This window comes from Procambarus clarkii, chromosome 80 (genome assembly GCF_040958095.1).
Source record: "Procambarus clarkii isolate CNS0578487 chromosome 80, FALCON_Pclarkii_2.0, whole genome shotgun sequence".
Lineage (NCBI taxonomy): Eukaryota > Metazoa > Arthropoda > Malacostraca > Decapoda > Cambaridae > Procambarus > Procambarus clarkii.
Window position 1 is genome coordinate 14,864,560 of NC_091229.1, and position 18,822 is coordinate 14,883,381.

Below are 18,822 nucleotides of genomic sequence, written 5' to 3' on the forward strand. Positions count from 1 at the left end.
TTGCGTTGTTTGTCCTCTTGTGCTCCATCCTGTCGGAGACTGTCTATTTCTCGTGTAACTGTGGTCTGCTGCACGATCTTGTCCATTATCACACAAGTGATGTCTTGAGTCTGTTGTTGTGAGGCGTTCTGCGTCATCTGTAGGCAATTGATAATGGTCTCTGCCATGATCTTCACGATGGTTTGCAGCTGGACCTCGGTAAAACTGTATAGCTGGTGAGTAGATTCCGAAAGTAAGTGTTTTCTGCTCATTTGCACTTGCTGGACTTCTGCAACACTTTCGTGTAATGTCTGATTCGGAATTGACAGATTCGGGAAATTTTGCACTGTGAGAGCGGGTGGCTGTTGTGGCTGTGCACGAGTGTTCCAGACGGTGGTGTTGGTGGATGTACCGCTGGTCAGTGTGTTGACCCTGGCCTGAGCTGTCTGCACTTTTTGTTTCCGTGCAGAGCAGGTTGTGCTCCAGGCATGATGTTTGCCTCCACAATTTGGACATTTGGCTGTTGTGGTCTGGTTTGCCTTGTGCTTGGCAATACAGTCTTTGGTGGGATGTCTCAGGCTGCACACTCCGCACCTCTCCTGTCCTGTGCAGCGTGACTGATGGTGGCCGTATTTCTGACACCTGAAGCAGCGTAGGGGTTCCGGGACGTATGGCCTCTGTCGGTATGTCCCCCAATTTCCAAGACCGAAAGTTTCCGGCACATGTCCCATGACGGTCACCAGAACCTGACGCGTCGCTGCCTTGTCTACTTTTGTGTGGCAACGTTCCGCACTCAGGACTTGCTTGTGTTCTAGCACTGGATCCAGGGGAAAGTCGATTGGGTATCCCAAAAGCACGACTCGTGTGCGTCGTTCTGAAGGGTCCAGCTTTACCAAGCACACAGGTTTCCCCTGCAGGACTCTTACCTTCTCTAAGTAATGGGCAGTCTGTTGGTCTTGAGGTGTCAGTATTATTTCTCCCTTCAGGTTGACTGTAATGGAAAGTTTGAGCTCTGGTTGTTCTTTTTCCATCGCCGTTACTACTCCATATGCTGTAGGAAAGTGGTCGGTCTGCATGATCTTGAATTTCGGAAGAAGTGCAGAGGCTGGCGATGTCTGGTGTGAGACTGGTGGTGTCCTCCCCTGTCCCATACTGCTGTCCTGCGGCTGGGCTGTGGAGAGAGGAACAATGGCCGACATTGGCTGGCGTGAAACCGGTGGTGTCCTCTCCTGACTCATACTGCCATCCCGCGGCAGCGTTGCGGACAGAGAAGCATTGACTGACACTGGCTGGTGTGTGACTGACGCTGTCCTCTCTAGGTCCATTACGTCCGCTGACTTGCTGGTAGAAGCAAGTGGTAAAGCCTCGATAGCAGTTTTCTTTGGGGCCTGCTGCACATCGGTCCCCCGTCCTTCCTCGTCCGAAAGCTGCTTCCATTCCCTCTTGCGCTGAGCCTTCCCCATGGCTCTCTACACGTAGTGAGAACCGACTCAAACCACCGGAGCAGCAGGCGACACGTCCTCACTGCACGGTAGCTCAGGAGCAACTCCACTATCAACTGGCTGGTCAACAGTGGCCATAAGATACAGCTTACGCCATCTCAACATGCACGCTATACTAAATATGTCACGAATTCTATTTCAATGTTTCTGATTGCATTGATAAATTTTATTTTCACAGATTTAAATTTATTTTATCTTTTATTGAATTATTTTGTGTGACATTGTGTTGAAATTCGGCTGTGTTGTTTACCAAACCATTCATTTCGTAAGTATAAGTATTGATGCCACACCTGTCACAGGTAAAACCATGCTCTTTTGAAAAACAGCGCCATCTGTTGCATGTAAGAGCAACACACATGCTATACTAAACATGTTACAATTCCATTTAATGTTTCCGATTACATTGATAAATTGAATTTTCATAGATATTGATTTATTTTCATTTTGATTTAATTATTTTGTGTGAATTGCGTTGTAATTGAGCTGTGTTGTTTACCATACCGTTCATTTCGTGAGTATAGTTTATTTTTTATTTTTTCATATTTTCATTTAATTTTTTAACTGTTTTTCTTATATTTCAGTGATGGGAACATCAGATCACTTGATGTTCCCAATTTTCTGATAGGAACATCAGACGATTTGGGAAGGCATCGGACGAGGGAGTGGGGAATGGTGGGGATGGGATGGTGGGAGGGGATGGAAGTGAGAGATGGTGGAGAGGACGAGGGGACAAGGGAGGGGGTAATGGTAGGGAAGGACGAGGGGACGGGGGAGTTTGGAATGGTGGGGAGGACAAAGGGACAGGGGAGTGGGGCATGGTGGGGCAGAAGAGGGGACGGTGGAGTGGGGAATGGTTGGGATGCCGAGGAAACGGGGATGGGGAAAATGGTGGGGAGGACTGGGGGACAGGGAAGGTTGCTGTGGCTCAGCAACGCACACGCGTTGCTGAGCCACAGCAACGCGTGGCCGAGGTACTGCTAATATATGTATATATATGTATATGTGTGTGTGTATGCATATGTATGTATGTGTATAAAGTATATGTGGAAGCTGATCAGAATTACATTTCACCTTTGTAAATGCACATTAATGACACAATGTAAAGAACACATCGACCACTTTATGTAGGACAGACGTAACTCTCTGTATCTATGTATTTACGTCTGTAGGTTAGATTAGCATTTTAAAAGCACTACAATCACCTTCTGTGGTTGATTGTTCAATAAATCCCTGACCTATATGTTTAACCAACTTCTCACCCTGTCCATGGAGAACAGAAGAAAATGTATATATGCTGGTTAGTATTGTAAATGTGTGGCCACGTCTGTGGTAGAAAATAATAATAATAAAAAAAACTGCTTCGGTCAAGGATTTGTTTGGCCCTGCTACGTGGCCTACTTTGCTCCTTGTCACGGTGACCATACCCGCCCTGGTGATGTGCACGTCCATGAGCACTTTGTTGATGCTGTGGATTCTCAGGTTACTGGCGCTCGTGTGGCTGCTGGGGGTCCCCTTCTCAGGAGGCAGCCGCCCTCCTAGCTCCTTTGTCCTGCATTGCTCAGACTGCCATGAGGATATTAAATATCCATGAGTCTCAGGGCTTTTCCATCCTCCAGTTTGACGCCTCCACTTGTCCCGCCTGTGGTCATCGTCCTCTTCCAGTTGCAAAGATCACTTTTGATGGTATGGCCTTTCCATATTCCGTCCTCCATGCCGGTACCAAATGCTCCGTCCAGGAGTGCAGCCTGACTCCTCGCTTCTGTAATACGTGTTGGAGATTTGGTTATGGTTCTTCCAGGTACAGCAGTGAGGTATCCCTTTGTCCCTTATGTGGTGACTCTGGACATTCTCCTACTGTCTGCTCTTTTCTCAGGCTCGCTGCTTCCACTGTGGTAAGGCAAACACTGCCTCTGACGTGCGCCTGCACTATATGTCCTCACCCTGCCTCTGACGTGCGCCTGCACTATATGTCCTCACCCTGCCTCTGACGTGTGCCTGCACTATATGTCCTCACCCTGCCTCTGACGTGTGCCTGCACTATATGTCCTCACCCTGCCTCTGACGTGTGCCTGCACTATATGTCCTCACACTGCCTCTGACGTGTGCCTGCACTATATGTCCTCACCCTGCCTCTGACGTGTGCCTGCACTATATGTCCTCACACTGCCTCTGACGTGTGCCTGCACTATATGTCCTCACCCTGCCTCTGACGTGTGCCTGCACTATATGTCCTCACACTGCCTCTGACGTGTGCCTGCACTATATGTCCTCACACTGCCTCTGACGTGTGCCTGCACTATATGTCCTCACCCTGCCTCTGACGTGTACCTACACTATATGTCCTCACCCTGCCTCTGACGTGTGCCTGCACTATATGTCCCCACACTGCCCCTGACGTGTACCTACACTATATGTCCTCACCCTGCCCCTGACGTGTGCCTGCACTATATGTCCTCACCCTGCCTCTGACGTGTGCCTGCACTATATGTCCTCACCCTGCCCCTGACGTGTGCCTGCACTTTATGTCCTCACCCTGCCTCTGACGTGTGCCTGCACTATATGTCCTCACCCTGCCTCTGACGTGTGCCTGCACTATATGTCCTCACCCTGCCTCTGACGTGTGCCTGCACTATATGTCCTCACCCTGCCTCTGACGTGTGCCTGCACTATATGTCCTCACCCTGCCCCTGACGTGTGCCTGCACTTTATGTCCTCACCCTGCCTCTGACGTGTGCCTGCACTATATGTCCTCACCCTGCCTCTGACGTGTGCCTGCACTATATGTCCTCACCCTGCCTCTGACGTGTGCCTGCACTATATGTCCTCACCCTGCCTCTGACGTGTGCCTGCACTATATGTCCTCACACTGCCTCTGACGTGTGCCTGCACTATATGTCCTCACCCTGCCTCTGACGCGTGCCTGCACTATATGTCCTCACCCTGCCTCTGACGTGTGCCTGCACTATATGTCCTCACACTGCCTCTGACGTGTGCCTGCACTATATGTCCGGACACGCAATCCTCGCGTTGAAGCATCACCGTCGTATATCTTTTCCCAGAGGGCCAACGTCAGGTCCGCTGTCTTAACTCTAACTCGAGCTATGTGTCGCCATACTCTTTCCCAACCTTCTTCCCTTCCGTCCTTCCTCCCTTCCCTACCCTTCCTCCCTTCCCTACCCTTCCTCCCTTCCGCCCTTCCTCCCTTCCTCCCTTCCACCCTTCCCTACCCTTTCTCCCTTCCGCTGCTTCTCAACTATTTCCAAACCTTAAACCCCGACACCTTCACCAAGCTCCCCTTCTCCTGCGCCTCTCTGAGCTGTGGCCACAAGTGTTCCTCCCATGTCATCTACCTCCTCCTTCTCTTTCCCTGTGCCCTCCTTCACTCTCCATCTCTGTTTTTCTTATCAGTCTTCCCCTCTGTCTTTTGGCCCTCTACCACTCCTGTCCATCTAGGCTGATGTCTATCTTCTTTGCAGTTTTCTTTGAGTTGTCCACTCTAATTTCTCCTCTCCGGCTGACACTGCGGAGGAAGTTGCACAGTACATCACTAGTGGCATATCTGTGTATCAGTCATAAATGTAAATATTTTTCCTCTCTCTTTCGCCCAAGTGGGTAAGAAAGCTTCTGTCCTTCCCTCAATTTCCACTTCCGTCTTCATTCTTGTCTGCAAGCTTTTCGAACGTATGGTGAATATCTGTCTAATGTAGCTTTTAGGACACTATCGTTACCTATCCCAATCTCGATTTGGTAATCGTAAGTGCCACAGTACGACCGATGTTCTAGTAGATGTGGATGTCCACATTTGTACAAGACTTTGCCTTCCCTGGCTACTTATTAGAGGGTAGAAATAGCCTAAGCTTCTCTTTCCCTTTGAGATGTATTTCATTGTCTCAATAAACGTATTTGCACGTGAACCTCCATTATTTTTTTTATCTTATCTGGAAAAGGCTTATGACATCACCTAGAGATTGAATATTTTATCCCAGTTACATTCTTTTGTCCTTCGTGGCAATCTCCTGCTCTTCCTTCAACGCTTCCTCTCTTGCCGTTCCTTTAAAGTGAGACTTAATACCACTTTCTCTCTTCAACAATATGAGGATGGTCCGCAGGGCAGTGTTCTGAGCTCAACTCTCTTTCCTAGTTGACCTGAATTGTCATCCTTTCTGCTCTGTGGCATTTTCTGTGAGCTTTACGTTGACGACCTCGCTCGCTGTTATCGCGGAGATGACACCACTTTCCTCCAACGCTAGCTCCAACGTGCAATTGATGCAGTATTGTCCTGGGCCTCCAATCATGGCTTCAGGTTCTCCACGTCTAAGCTATGTCTCGTACTTCCTGGGGAGCTGAAAGATGCACTCTCATAAATAAGATTACGGCTGCCTCTGTCTCTCCTTCGACGCTTCGTCGTCTTGATGTCCTGCACGATGCTGTGTTGCGCCTCGGCTCTGATGCCATCGTTCGTCCCATACCTGGGCTTATGAGTTGAAACCGGCGTCCTGTCTCTACAGGGTCGTCGTCATCGTTATTACCTTCGCTACCTCGCCCAGTCTCGGGCATTGTTGCTTATGCCCAGCTTAGGCTGTTACCCCCTTAGGTAGGGGTAACCTAAGGATAACAAAACGGTTACCCTTAGGTAACCGTTGCCCCCACCTGTGGGCTTTGTTCCCGTTCACCACTTTCCTTTCTCTGTAAGGTTGTCTTGCCTGCATACTTCCGTCTCGGTTCGTGCTTGCAATGTGTCTCCTGGTGACGTTCCATCCTTGCCCCATGGAGGGTCCCACTTGCAAGGTGTTGCAAGACCCCTCCTACCTTCTATTCCTTCTAGTGTCATAACCTAGAACATTTTTCTCCACACTAACATCTTATTACTCTATCCACAGATGGGTCCAAGTCTGCCGACGGTGTTGGCTACTCTGTATTCTTTTCTGACCTAACCTATATCAGCCACCAATTCCTGGAGACGATAGCATCTTCATGGTAGAACTGTATGCAAATTTTTCATACTATTCAACTGCTTGTCCGCCATCAATGTTCATTTGTCACTGTGGCACTCTCTCGTATTGCCCTCGTGGCTCTGGAGTTATTTAACCCTATGCATCCTGTGGCAATTGAAATCCAATATTGGCTGTTTCTTGTCCCTGGCAGATTTAAGACAGGTGAGTTTTGCTGGGTTCCTCAGTCATATTATCTTATACAGATTTATATTCATTCATTCATTCATTACTCAACTCGAGACCATTGGCAGAGTCGTTGGACCGGTATTACAGGTAACAAACTATGCACTCTTAAAATGTAGGCTGTCCCTTCGGCTTTACTCCAGCCACCATAAACGGCGATGGGGAAGCAGCTCTTGCTATAGGTTCGGTATTGGCCATTCACGCTTAACTCGCAGGCACGTCATGGAACGGCGCCCTGGTCCTTGTTGTCAGAACTGCATTGTCCCACTTAAGCGTTGTTCAACTCCTTGTGGAATGTCCCGATTTTCCGGACGTTCATCTGTCTTGCTTTCTTGATGTCTCTCAAGGGCATTTGTCCTTCGATAGAAGTCTTAGATAATCCGTCACGTTTGATATCGCTCGCTTTGTGCGCTTTTGTTCGCGTATTCACATCCTCAATTATATTTAGTGCCTTTAGATTGTCCTGCACCACTGACGGTGCTACATAGTCTCCCCGGCTGGGTGCATTCTTTTAATAATTACTTGCTTAAAAAAACACACATGAACAGAAGTAGTAGACATAGTTACATTCACTGAAACCTGGGCTTATGTTGATTCAAGGTATCTTTGAATCGAGTACCAAATTAGTGGATTTTATATTGATAGAAGAATTAGAAGAAGAGATGAAATTGCAGTCTTGGTGAGGGAAAAATTAAAGGACAGAATTATGAAGCAAATCAAACGGGAGTCATGACAAAGTCTTTGGGGAGAAGTAATTTTCGATACGTTAATAAAAGGCGTCAATAAACAGTCCATCAAACCTAGATAAAATTTAAACAGCCCTATACAATCAGAAGTCAAGGGCATAGAACTATAGTAATATGAGGAATGTTTTAGGTTTTAATTTTTTAAATGGATTAGTTACTGAAAATGAGAAATTGAGAGGCAGAGGAGGTTTTGAAGACGACTTCCTTACACGGTTTGACATGGAATTTACCAGAGATAAGAACATTCTAGATTTAGTGCTAGCTAAAAGAAAACAAAGCAACGATAAAAAAAAATGCGTTTGCAATAGGAAGCAATTTGGAGAATAGTGATCATAGGCAAGTAAGTAATTATCACATCAGTTAGTTATTAGAGATACTATCAGATTCAGGGAATGCAACCCGTTCTCGCAAATTCGTAAAGTCAATATTGACTTATTTACTACGTGCATAGGTGATATACTAAACATAATAGATACCCTAAAAAAGATTCATAGAAAACACCGACCTTACCTAACCTTGTTAGTATCTTAAGATAAGCATCTTATTGCTTCGTAATTACAATTATTACTTAACCTATACCTATTATAGGTTAGGTAATAATTGTAATTACGAAGCAATAAGATGTTTATCTTAACATACTAAGTAGGTTAGGTAAGGTCGGTGTTTTCTATGAATCTTTTTAAGGGTATCTATTATGTTAAGTATGTCACCTATGCACATATTTAATAAGTCAATATTGACTTATTAAATTTGCGAGAACGGGTTGGGGAATTACATATGATAATTTAGGACTAGATGTAGGGCAGGTAGTTTGGGAGAGGGTGGAAATGAACGAAGGGCCAGTCAGGGTGGGCGAGCTGTCGTCTGTACGGCTGATATTCGACGACCTATCTGCAAAAATCGTGGTGTGGGTAAAATTGACAAGTATTCTGCAACTGTCAAAGGGTGTACGTATTCTATACAGGTGTTACACAATGGATGACAAGAATGGTAAAGTATGAAGATGGTAAGAAGAAAGATGTGATCTTGAAGGTAAAGAAGCTGAAGATGTGCTTTAAAGAACACTTTTTAAATGATTTTTCCAGCAATATTAGAATTTTTGTGGAGACATGACTGATTACTGATAACTTCCTCTGGCCAATTAATCGTTTTTAACACTAGTCTTCCGTGCATAACATCTTTAAAACTTGCACAACGTCTTGATAATGGTTCAGGACGGACCGAAACACTGTGGTTTCTCCATCTTTTAATGTGTGGTTTGGTCATCATGCCCTCGGCCACCATTTTGTGGCTAATCGTCTGCAGACAGAGATCGATATATAATAAGTTGTAAACAAACAAAATATACATTTAAACAGGTAAAATCTCTCTCTTTGACTTGATGAATTATTTGGCAGTTTGAAAAGAATGAAAGGAGGATATATTCTCTCTGAAATATTCAACATATGTAGAGTAAGGGATGAGGAAGAGTGAGTGATGACATGAATGAATTATAAAAATGGATAAAAGCATATAACGAAGAAGATATATAAATATATATATGTAAATAAAATAATTTTATCAAAACAAAATAGAACTGGAAGCATTGGCTGTATATCAGTTTAGATTCAAGAATGACCTGGACTGGACACTGGGCTCTTGATTTACGGAACAGATTTCTGGGTGACACACATTGGATCATTTGCTTGTTTCAAACAGATGGATGGCTTACACGGATACATAGTCACACAGATACGTGGCTTGCATGGATACATAGACACAGATACGTGGCTTACATGGATATAGACACACAGATACATGACTTACATGGATACAAAGACACATACGTGGCTTACATGGATACATAGACACACAGATACGTGGTTTACGTGGATACATAGACAGATACGTGGCTTACATGGATACATAGACACATACGTGGCTTACATGGATACATAGACACACAGATACGTGGCAAGCATCGATTTAGTATGGCTCGGGTCAGGCATAGATGAACTTCCTCGCATGTTACAATTTCCTTTATTGTTTATCCCTAGTGTTAGCAAGGTCTCTAACGTAGATCTGGAGAACTTAATTTACGTTGTCTTGAGAGACGCCTGACAAGGGGAGATTAAAGTCTACAGGGAGGTGAAAGTCTTATACACTGTAGACATAAACAAGGTCTTGAAATTTATATACAAGGACGGAACTCCTAACAACTGGAGTCACTAATGGAGGTATTCAGATTTAAAACAGAAATAAGTCAATATATGTTTTTAAATGGGTTAGTGTGATGGAAAAAATGTAGGTGTACGGCAGTCCTCCCAATGGCTGGTGTCAATGCCACTCACATTTACCAAAAAAAAAAAAAAAACTGCGTGGCTGTTGCCTCCTGTGCTCAAGTAAAAAAAGGGAAAAACACGCAAAACAAATCGTATGAACAATGAAACTTTAATCGACTTGAAATAAATATGAACAAAGATAATCCCTTGGCTATGTACAGTGTGAATTAAACAAAATTACAAAGTCAAAAAATAATATAAAATAAAACAATGGTTATGTTACTCTACAATGAACAAGACAAAAAATGAATTAAAAGGTGCTGAGAATAATGGCTGGCTGAAAACCTCCACTATTACACAGAGCGTATACTAGATAGATGTATCAGCCTTGAGAGCACAGAATATTCTAAATCCAACGGCTCGTGCATGCTTAGTCGTCGGCTATTCAGATAACGCTGAAGTCGAGTGGAGTCGCCAATTCACCAATGGGAAGCATGCTGGCTGGAAGTGGTAGTTTGGTGATCGACGAGGGTGTTGTGGCGACAGCGAGGAGGGGGAGGTGGAGAGCGAGTGTAGGGTACATATACCCCCTGTAGAAACGTATTTTACTAAATATTTACTACTCTTGATTGTAGTATCTAGATGTTGTAGATGTACTGAAGTAACATGATGAAGGAAAGAGCAGGCCAAATCTCTCTTGAAGGAGATTATCGTCACAGTGAGGCTAACATTTTATTCAGTTTGAACAAAATACGATAAGCTAACGAGTGAAATGGCGGATATAAACAGGACCTGCCCACGAATTGGCCATTAGGATTGCTGTAATAGTTCTTACTTTATATATGAGATTACGTTCTAAGACGCCCGTGTACCCCTCAGGCCAAGTTGACCAGGAGGGTGATGCCTGCCTGCCTCCCGCAGGACCCTCACAACGACCACACCAACGACCTGCTCACCGTGGTCGGCTGGGGACACACACGAGGTAAACAAACGCCAAACGACTATCCTGCATAAACACAACGGTGCGGTTTTCTGCTTGTACCTTGTTACAACTTGTTACAAAGTTGTTACCAATTGTTAGAAGGTGTTACCTCTTATTTGAAGGTGTTACCTTATGTTGGAAGGTGTTACCTCTTATTTGAAGGTGTTACCTTATGTTAGAAGGTGTTACCTCTTATTTGAAGGTGTTACCTTATGTTGGAAGGTGTTACCTCTTATTTGAAGGTGTTACCTCTTATTTGAAGGTGTTACCTCTTATTTGAAGGTGTTACCTCTTGTTTGAAGGTGTTACCTCTTATTTGAAGGTGTTACCTCTTATTTGAAGGTGTTACCTCTTATTTGAAGGTGTTACCTTATGTTGGAAGGTGTTACCTCTTATTTGAAGGTGTTACCTCTTATTTGAAGGTGTTACCTCTTATTTGAAGGTGTTACCTTATGTTGGAAGGTGTTACCTTATGTTTGAAGGTGTTACCTCTTATTTGAAGGTGTTACCTCTTATTTGAAGGTGTTACCTTATGTTGGAAGGTGTTACCTCTTATTTGAAGGTGTTACCTCTTATTTGAAGGTGTTACCTCTTATTTGAAGGTGTTACCTTATGTTGGAAGGTGTTACCTCTTATTTGAAGGTGTTACCTCTTATTTGAAGGTGTTACCTTATGTTGGAAGGTGTTACCTCTTATTTGAAGGTGTTACCTTATGTTGGAAGGTGTTACCTCTTATTTGAAGGTGTTACCTTATGTTGGAAGGTGTTACCTCTTGTTTGAAGGTGTTACCTCTTATTTGAAGGTGTTACCTTATGTTGGAAGGTGTTACCTCTTATTTGAAGGTGTTACCTCTTATTTGAAGGTGTTACCTTATGTTGGAAGGTGTTACCTCTTATTTGAAGGTGTTACCTCTTATTTGAAGGTGTTACCTTATGTTGGAAGGTGTTACCTCTTATTTGAAGGTGTTACCTTATGTTGGAAGGTGTTACCTCTTATTTGAAGGTGTTACCTCTTGTTAGAAGGTGTTATACATTTCGTTACAAAGTTTTTAGGGCGTGTTGGAAAGTTGTTACAACTTTACACACAGAAATCACAATAGCCTGATGCATCAAATGAACAAATCCAACAATCCAATGTTCATTTGATGCATCACGCTATTGTGATTTCTGTGTGTAATGAAGTAAGGGCGAACAGGGAGAACGGGCTATTGACAGAGCTCGAGTACATGGGGGAGTTGTGTAAAACCCTGGTTTGTGTCTCTGAGAGGCTGCAGGATCCAGTAAGTTCAGTAGAACTTCGGTTTCAACTCTTTTGACCATGTCGTAGCTCAGTCGATTAAAGCAGCGTCTGGGATGCTCTCGGACACAAGGTTCGAATCCTCGTCACGGCCCTTGTGAATTTGTTCATTGTTACAACTTGTTTAAACGTTGCCGCAAAGTTATAGTTTCGTCGTGTGTTTGTCGGAATATAGGATATATATATCGCCTATAATTCATTTCTTGTCATATAACCCAGAGGGCGCAACGTCCACGTGCCGTTCGTTCGACGTCGAATCAACGTCAATGACGCTGATTCGACGATAAATATTCGTTGCTCTTGGATATTGTCCACTTGGAAAATTCTCTATAGGATTACTGTCTTGGATACATCTTCCTTTGTTCTTCCTTAATAATTATTCATGTTTCCGAGTGTGCCTGTGATGCCGGTCAATGGGGACCCTATCTTGGATATCCCCCTATCCAATGGGGACAATGTGGCTATAAACACTTCCCTCTTATGATAATCCCTAACCACCTACCTGTCACTCTACAAAGTTTAATGAGGCTAGCCCAAAGCTAGCTATCATCTAACCTCTAACCTTCTGCAATCATATGAGCAGTCAGACATTCTCTTGTATAAATACATAGATACTATAGTGAACATTAGTATATATTATCAAGATTTAAATATTCAATTAACCAATTAATTAATGTTTAGTATGGGAAAAATAATTCCCCGGTTAATTGTTAAATGCAACAAGGCAAAAGTTTCGGTGATTCACTCGCCCCTAAGTAACCTGTGGCATCTTCTTGTTCCTGCAGGATTGCAGCAGATGTCGCGGATGTTGCAGAAGGCGCAGGTGCCCGTGATGGATCGTCTTAGGTGCTCCACCATCATCAAGAATCCCTACAATGTCCCCGTCGGCATCACCCACGACCTCCTGTGTGCTGGGAAGAACAACAGTGACTCGTGTCAGGTATATACACCCCCGGGGTCAGGTATACACCCTAGGGTCATCTGACCACTGTGGGTCAGGTACACCCCCGAGTCAGGTATACACATCGGGGTCATCTTCCTTTGGGTCAGGAAGTAGGTCACTGTGGGTCAGGTATACACCCCGGGGTCATCTCACTACTGTGGGTCAGGTATACACCCCGGGGTCATCTCACTACTGTGGGTCAGGTATACACCCCGGGGTCATCTCACCACAGTGGGTCAGGTATACACCCCGGGGTCATCTCACTACTGTGGGTCAGGTATGCACCCCGGGGTCATCTCACTACTGTGGGTCAGGTATACACCCCGGGGTCATCTCACTACTGTGGGTCAGGTATACACCCCGGGGTCATCTCACTACTGTGGGTCAGGTATACACCCCGGGGTCATCTCACTACTGTGGGTCAGGTATACACCCCGGGGTCATCTCACTACTGTGGGTCAGGTATACACCCCGGGGTCATCTCACTACTGTGGGTCAGGTATACACCCCGGGGTCATCTCACTACTGTGAGTCAGGTATACACCCCGGGGTCTGTGGGGTGATGTGAGATGTCTGTGGTGAGATGACCCAGGGTCATCTCACAATCCAGAGTATGTGGATTGCTTTGCGTTCTTGCATCCTTGCTGAGGTGTTGTTGGTTGTTTTGGTGAGCTTGTGCTTCTCTCGCTGTGCTCCTCTTGTTGTACTTGCTTTGGCTCTTCGGGTCCTCCTCTTGCCTGTGTTTTTTCCTGGGGTTCGCATTTTTGCACTTTTGGTGCTTCTGCGGTTCTCCGTTTGTAGCCTTCACCTCAGCTCTGCCTCCTGCATTCTATTTCTTTCCTCCTCTGTCTCTGAGCGAGTTTTTTTTCTTGTTTCTATGGCTCTCTTGGGTACTCTGTTGCCCCCGGTGTCCATTTTTTGGTGTTCTGATCGCCTTGAGTCGTCCATTTTTTCCTACCTTGTCTTTTCTGTGATGGTATATACACCTTTCTTTTATCTCATCCTGTGGAAGTTTTGGTTCTTGAGGTTCCTTTCTCCCCCTTAGTACATGTTGAATGCTTTAAGTCCATTCTACATGGACGTAACTCCTGCTGTGCGGACATTCCTTGGGTCCATTCGTGGTTATGCTACAGCTGCTGCTTGACATTCTCTTCCTTGTTCTTTATATTCGTGACGTTCCACCCGAATGTTCTCCTGGGGACTTTGGGTGATGGTCTTGTTTCCCGGTCTTGTGTTTACTGACTGTGGTTCTGAGGTAGATTTTTTTTCTGTTCTTCTGGGCACCGGTTTTGGGCCCGGGGGCACTTGCCCTGTATGCTCTTTCGGCTCCCAAGCCTTCGGCGCTCGGAATCCTGTCCGTATTATGACCGTTTTAGCCATAGGGCTTTCTTTATCAGGGTCCTCCGACTTACCTTTCCATATTATGTTCTTTTTATGAATGCCTATTAACACTTTTCATTCCCGTGGTGCATCCTTCTGCTGACAAATGTGATAGATAGGGCTCCCTCGGGTTCGTTATTGAGCGCCCATTGATTCGTCTTTTCGGAGGGTTTCTTCCTCTTGGATTCCCATTGAGAGGCTTCGAAGGCCCTTAGCAGATGCCTCCGGCGGGACCAGGTTTAGCCTCGATGTTGGATCTGGTATTCTTTGAGTTCGGTTCCTCTTAACCTGCTAGGGGACATTTCATGGTTCCGGTGCCTTCCTGGCTGACAGCCTACCTCGTTGGCTGGTTGGTGAGGGCTTCCTCCTGGTCTGCTTGTCTGCTGGCCAGGGATCTTGGCTTTTTATTTTCCAGCTTGCTGGATTCGGGTTTCTGGTGATTCGTCGGAAGTCCCAGTTGGTTCCGTTCCGGGTTCAGCCTTGGCTGAGCCTCGTGTGGGATTCTCGGACGGCATCCATCTCTCTCTCCCTCCTACAGCTTTGCTTCGGTTGAAGTCCCACTTTCAGTTGTTTTTGAGGGGGACCTGGATCATGTGGCAATTTCTTGAACAGATGTGTGGGGTGCCTGAACTTTGCCTTACTGGTTTTCCCGCTAGGCTGGGTTTGGCTTCAGTGGCTGTTCGGGGTAGCCCCTTTCACTTTCCCTGGGTTCGACCCCGGGGGTTCTTGCATTAGTTGCTGCGTCTCCAGCTTCCTCTATGGTTTTTTCAGGGTTCGGTGCCATGGCGCTTTCCCTTACTCGATGTATTCATGGACACCTTGTCCCTCGGCTGGTGCTTTGTGACCAGTGCTCGCCAGGCCAGCCAGGGGCATTGGGCTCCATCCTTTTGTTAGGCTCACAGACTGGTGTGGGAGTTTGCGGCTGTGTGGCAGGCGCTGCAGAGGATTCGGATCCCTCAGGGCTCTGTGATCTGGCTCCACTCAGACTGCACCCCTGTGGTTTACTATCTCAACCAAGGGGGGGTCTCTACGGTCTGTGGCTCTTTGGGGCTGATCGCTTCAAGTGGCTCTTTTGCTGAGTTCTCGGGGTTTGGCTCTCTGTGCTGTTTACATTCAGGTTGTGTCTAACATCCTGGTGGACAGCCTGTTGTGCTTTCTTCCTCTTTCCACAGAGTGGACAGTCAAAGACGTCTCCTTCCTTTGCCTTTGCCGGACGATCTAGCACCCAGATATGGACCTTTTCACGTCGGCGTGGTCTTGGCGTCTCCCATTATACGGGGCGCCGTTTTCCCTGCGAGGCCATCGCTGTGGTCGCTTTTCGGGAGGATTGGTCGAGGTGGGAGTTCCTGTACCTTTATTCCCCCCTCCCGTCCAGCTGTCGCTCCGAGTGTTGGCTCGCTTTGAATCTTATTGGGGCGAGTGCTTCTCCTAGCCCCAAGGTGACCTGCCCAGCCTTCGTTTCAGGCGCTGCTTGCTCGGTGTCCCAACCTGAGTTTTTCCGCGGCTCCGCCTCTTTCAGCAGGTTGGGCCGGTGAGGTACCTCCCTGGCTTACCCTACTCTTCCGCTTTTCGTGTCTGGACTTATTGACGCGGGTGTATCACCATTTATATGTTGATCAGGTGGCTTTTTTATTGTGTCTCATCTGCGGTCTTTCTCTCAGCGACAGTATGAAGTCTCCTGGTGGTGTTTCCGCCATTTCCTTTAACTTCCTAGGGTCTCGTCAGTGTCTGTTCCAGTTGTTTTGTCCTTTCATGGCTTTTTCAGGACCAGCATGTCATGTCGAATACTGCCGCTCCAGCTTGCATTCAGGGTAGATGTCAATTCTGCTCCGTCCCATAAGCTCTCGTGTGTTTTTTCACCTCCGGCCTGTTCATGTGCCGTCTGAGCCTTTTTGGTCTCTGGACCGGGTGCTCTCGTTTCTCTCCTCTCCTTGGTTTATAGTGGCCCCTTTGGTCTGTGATTGTTTTATAAAAGCTTGTTTTTGTTGACTTTAGCCTCTGGGGGTCAGGTTAGGGAGCTTCATTCTCTTCTCCGGCACAGAGGATTTTGCTCATTTGATTCTGGGGGGGGGGGGTTGTTCGTCTGCAGCCCTCTACTTTTTTTCTAGTGAAGAATGAGATTGTGGGCCAGGCCCACTACAGGCTTGTGTTACTTTGGAACGTCTATCGCGGCCTGTTGTTGCTTCGTCGTCTTGAGACATGCGTTGCTGCCACCTCCCGGGTATGTCTCTGTTTTTATTTCTCTGTGGGTAGATAGCTTCAGGAAGTCGACGGGGCTCCCCACACAAAACCAGTGTTGAATGTAATGAAACGCCATTTTCTGGGCGAGCCCTGGTGGCTCCCTGACATCCTACCTCCCTCCAGTCGGCGGTTTTCATCATTCTATGAACTGGAGGGTTGAGCTTATGGCTCGCCTGAGTGGGCTCCCCATCCCCTCTGTTCGGGGAGAAGGGGGGGGGGGGGCGGGTGCGCTAGATGGATGACGATTTGCTTGTTTTATTGTTTTCTTTTTTTTTGGGGGGGGAGGGCAGTTCTTTAGGTGTTCGGATGAAGGTTGCATTTTTTACCAGTTGGATGTTTGTATTGTTACGCCTATATTTCTGGGGGTATGGTCGCCTATCTTTCTCGGTCGATGACAGACATAAGATACTCTAAATGTAGAGTGCTCATATGGGCATTGCTCCCTGCGCCCCTCTGAGGGGGCCAGGTTCTGACTCTTGGTCCCCGGCAGGCATGAACTCCCGTAATTTATATCCCCAAAATAATATAGCACATATCAGTCTGAACAGCTTCAGGAAGCCTCCAGGGCTTGCCCAGAAAATGGTGTTTCATTACATTTAACGCTGGTTTTCTTTAAGAGGAATCGGATTATTGAACAATTTTACATACGACAAACTATCTCTGGGGTGGCACCTCTTGTTCTGGAGGAACCTGCTCTATCGCCCTCCTGCCTGATGCTATGCTTGCTTTATTATGTTCTGTAAATGTTTGGTATCATGAACTCCTTTTAAGGTTTTCGCATTTTTTATTTAATATTGAGAAAATTGAAATTTGTCACCGTTGAGCACCATGTTGCTTTCCTATGCCCATGTAAAGTCTTTGTTCGTATCCAGTCGAAATATTCCTGTCTTCCACTGCGGTAAATTTTATGCTTACTTTGGGGTCGTCGGTGAAGGACGACACGAAGCCGTGAGTTGTATTCCTGAGTCTTCTACAAGGGTAAGTAATGACCAACAGTGATGGTAGAGGAGCTGTTAGTCCCTGTGATGCAGTGATAGCACACTCGCTCCATCCTGAATGGAGAGGATTGACTAGGCACCAGTCCTTAACTGTACACCTCTGTTCACCCAGCTGTGATTGGGTACCTGGTTGCTAAACGATTTGGCGGGTCATGTTCCAGGGGAAACTGATAGGGTAAGGCTTACCATGAGCTATGGGAAGGAAAGCTCCCAGCCTGCTAACAGGAGCCAGAAGTCATATGCTCCTGTACCCACCTGTAAAAAAAAAGTGTCACTAGGAAGAGACTTTTCTTTGATACACTGCCTTGCACTCTGTGCAATCTGTTGGTAAAAAAAAATCTACCGCCTAACTTTAGTCACTTCTCGGCGAGACCCTTATGTTTGTATCATTCTTGATTTAAACGTTATATTAATTTCTTATTGTACCCTGTTTCCACACCTCTCTCATACCTCCCCCCTTTCTGAACACATTCCTGCTCTCTTCTACACCCCTCTCGATACATCCCTTTCTGTATTTTTCGTGCAATTTTTTGCCACGTGCGTATTTATGTCTGATTATCTCCCTATTCTTCATGCATTTGCCAGCACGTTGCATTGCTTCAAAAATCCAGTCAAAACTCTGTGGCTTAATCTCCTAATCTCCAAAACTCAGCCTCAATCTCCTCCTCCCGCAGGGTGACAGTGGCGGGCCCCTGACGGAGCAGGTCCCGAGGGAGGGGTCGGTGTGCGAGCACACTGTGGTGGGTGTGGTTGGCTTCGGCGTGGGGTACAACTCTCCATGCGGGCTAATGGGGGTGTACGCGCGCGTCTCCTCCTATCTGGACTGGATTACAGGCTTCATAGCGCCCAATGCCGTCGCCTACGCGCCACCCACCACAACGACGACGACCACCACCACCACCACCACCGTAGCGACAACTACGACCTCTGCCAGAGATGAGTCGGGCTTTGAGGATTTAATAGCAAATCTTCAGTTTCTTTTCCCTTCGAATTAGAATCGGGAAAGGGCTGCGCATTTAATGTCAGGAATGTATAACTTGTATAAGACAAAATAAAGGCAAATAAAGATCCTGTTTGTGTGTATATGCAACAGTTAACACATTCTATAGACCAAACTGTGTTGATTACATACCACTAGCAGACCATGACTATTTACAAGCGTTGATGCAGAATGCGGTTTGCCATTATGTGACATCCCGGAGCACTGTGTGACAGACCAGTAACAACGATACAGAATTAACGTACATCATCAGTAACAAAGGCTGACATTAACACTGGGGGTGAAAGTCAGTTGGGACAAGTTGAGCGGGTTGAGTC

General features: G+C 46.1%; 1 protein-coding gene across 1 annotated transcript in view; it reads left to right on the forward strand.

Annotated features, from left to right (window-relative positions):
- LOC123746413 (tryptase-2) overlaps positions 1–18,576 on the forward strand; it is a 108,911-nt gene extending 90,335 nt beyond the window's left edge. Inside the window, exons 7-9 of the mRNA XM_045727949.2 lie at positions 10,545–10,647; positions 12,729–12,883; positions 18,180–18,576. Of these exons, the coding sequence (XP_045583905.2) occupies positions 10,545–10,647; positions 12,729–12,883; positions 18,180–18,500 (579 nt within the window). The 3' untranslated portion in view covers positions 18,501–18,576. The remainder of the gene's footprint in view (positions 1–10,544; positions 10,648–12,728; positions 12,884–18,179) is intronic.
- Positions 18,577–18,822: the final 246 nt, after the last annotated feature.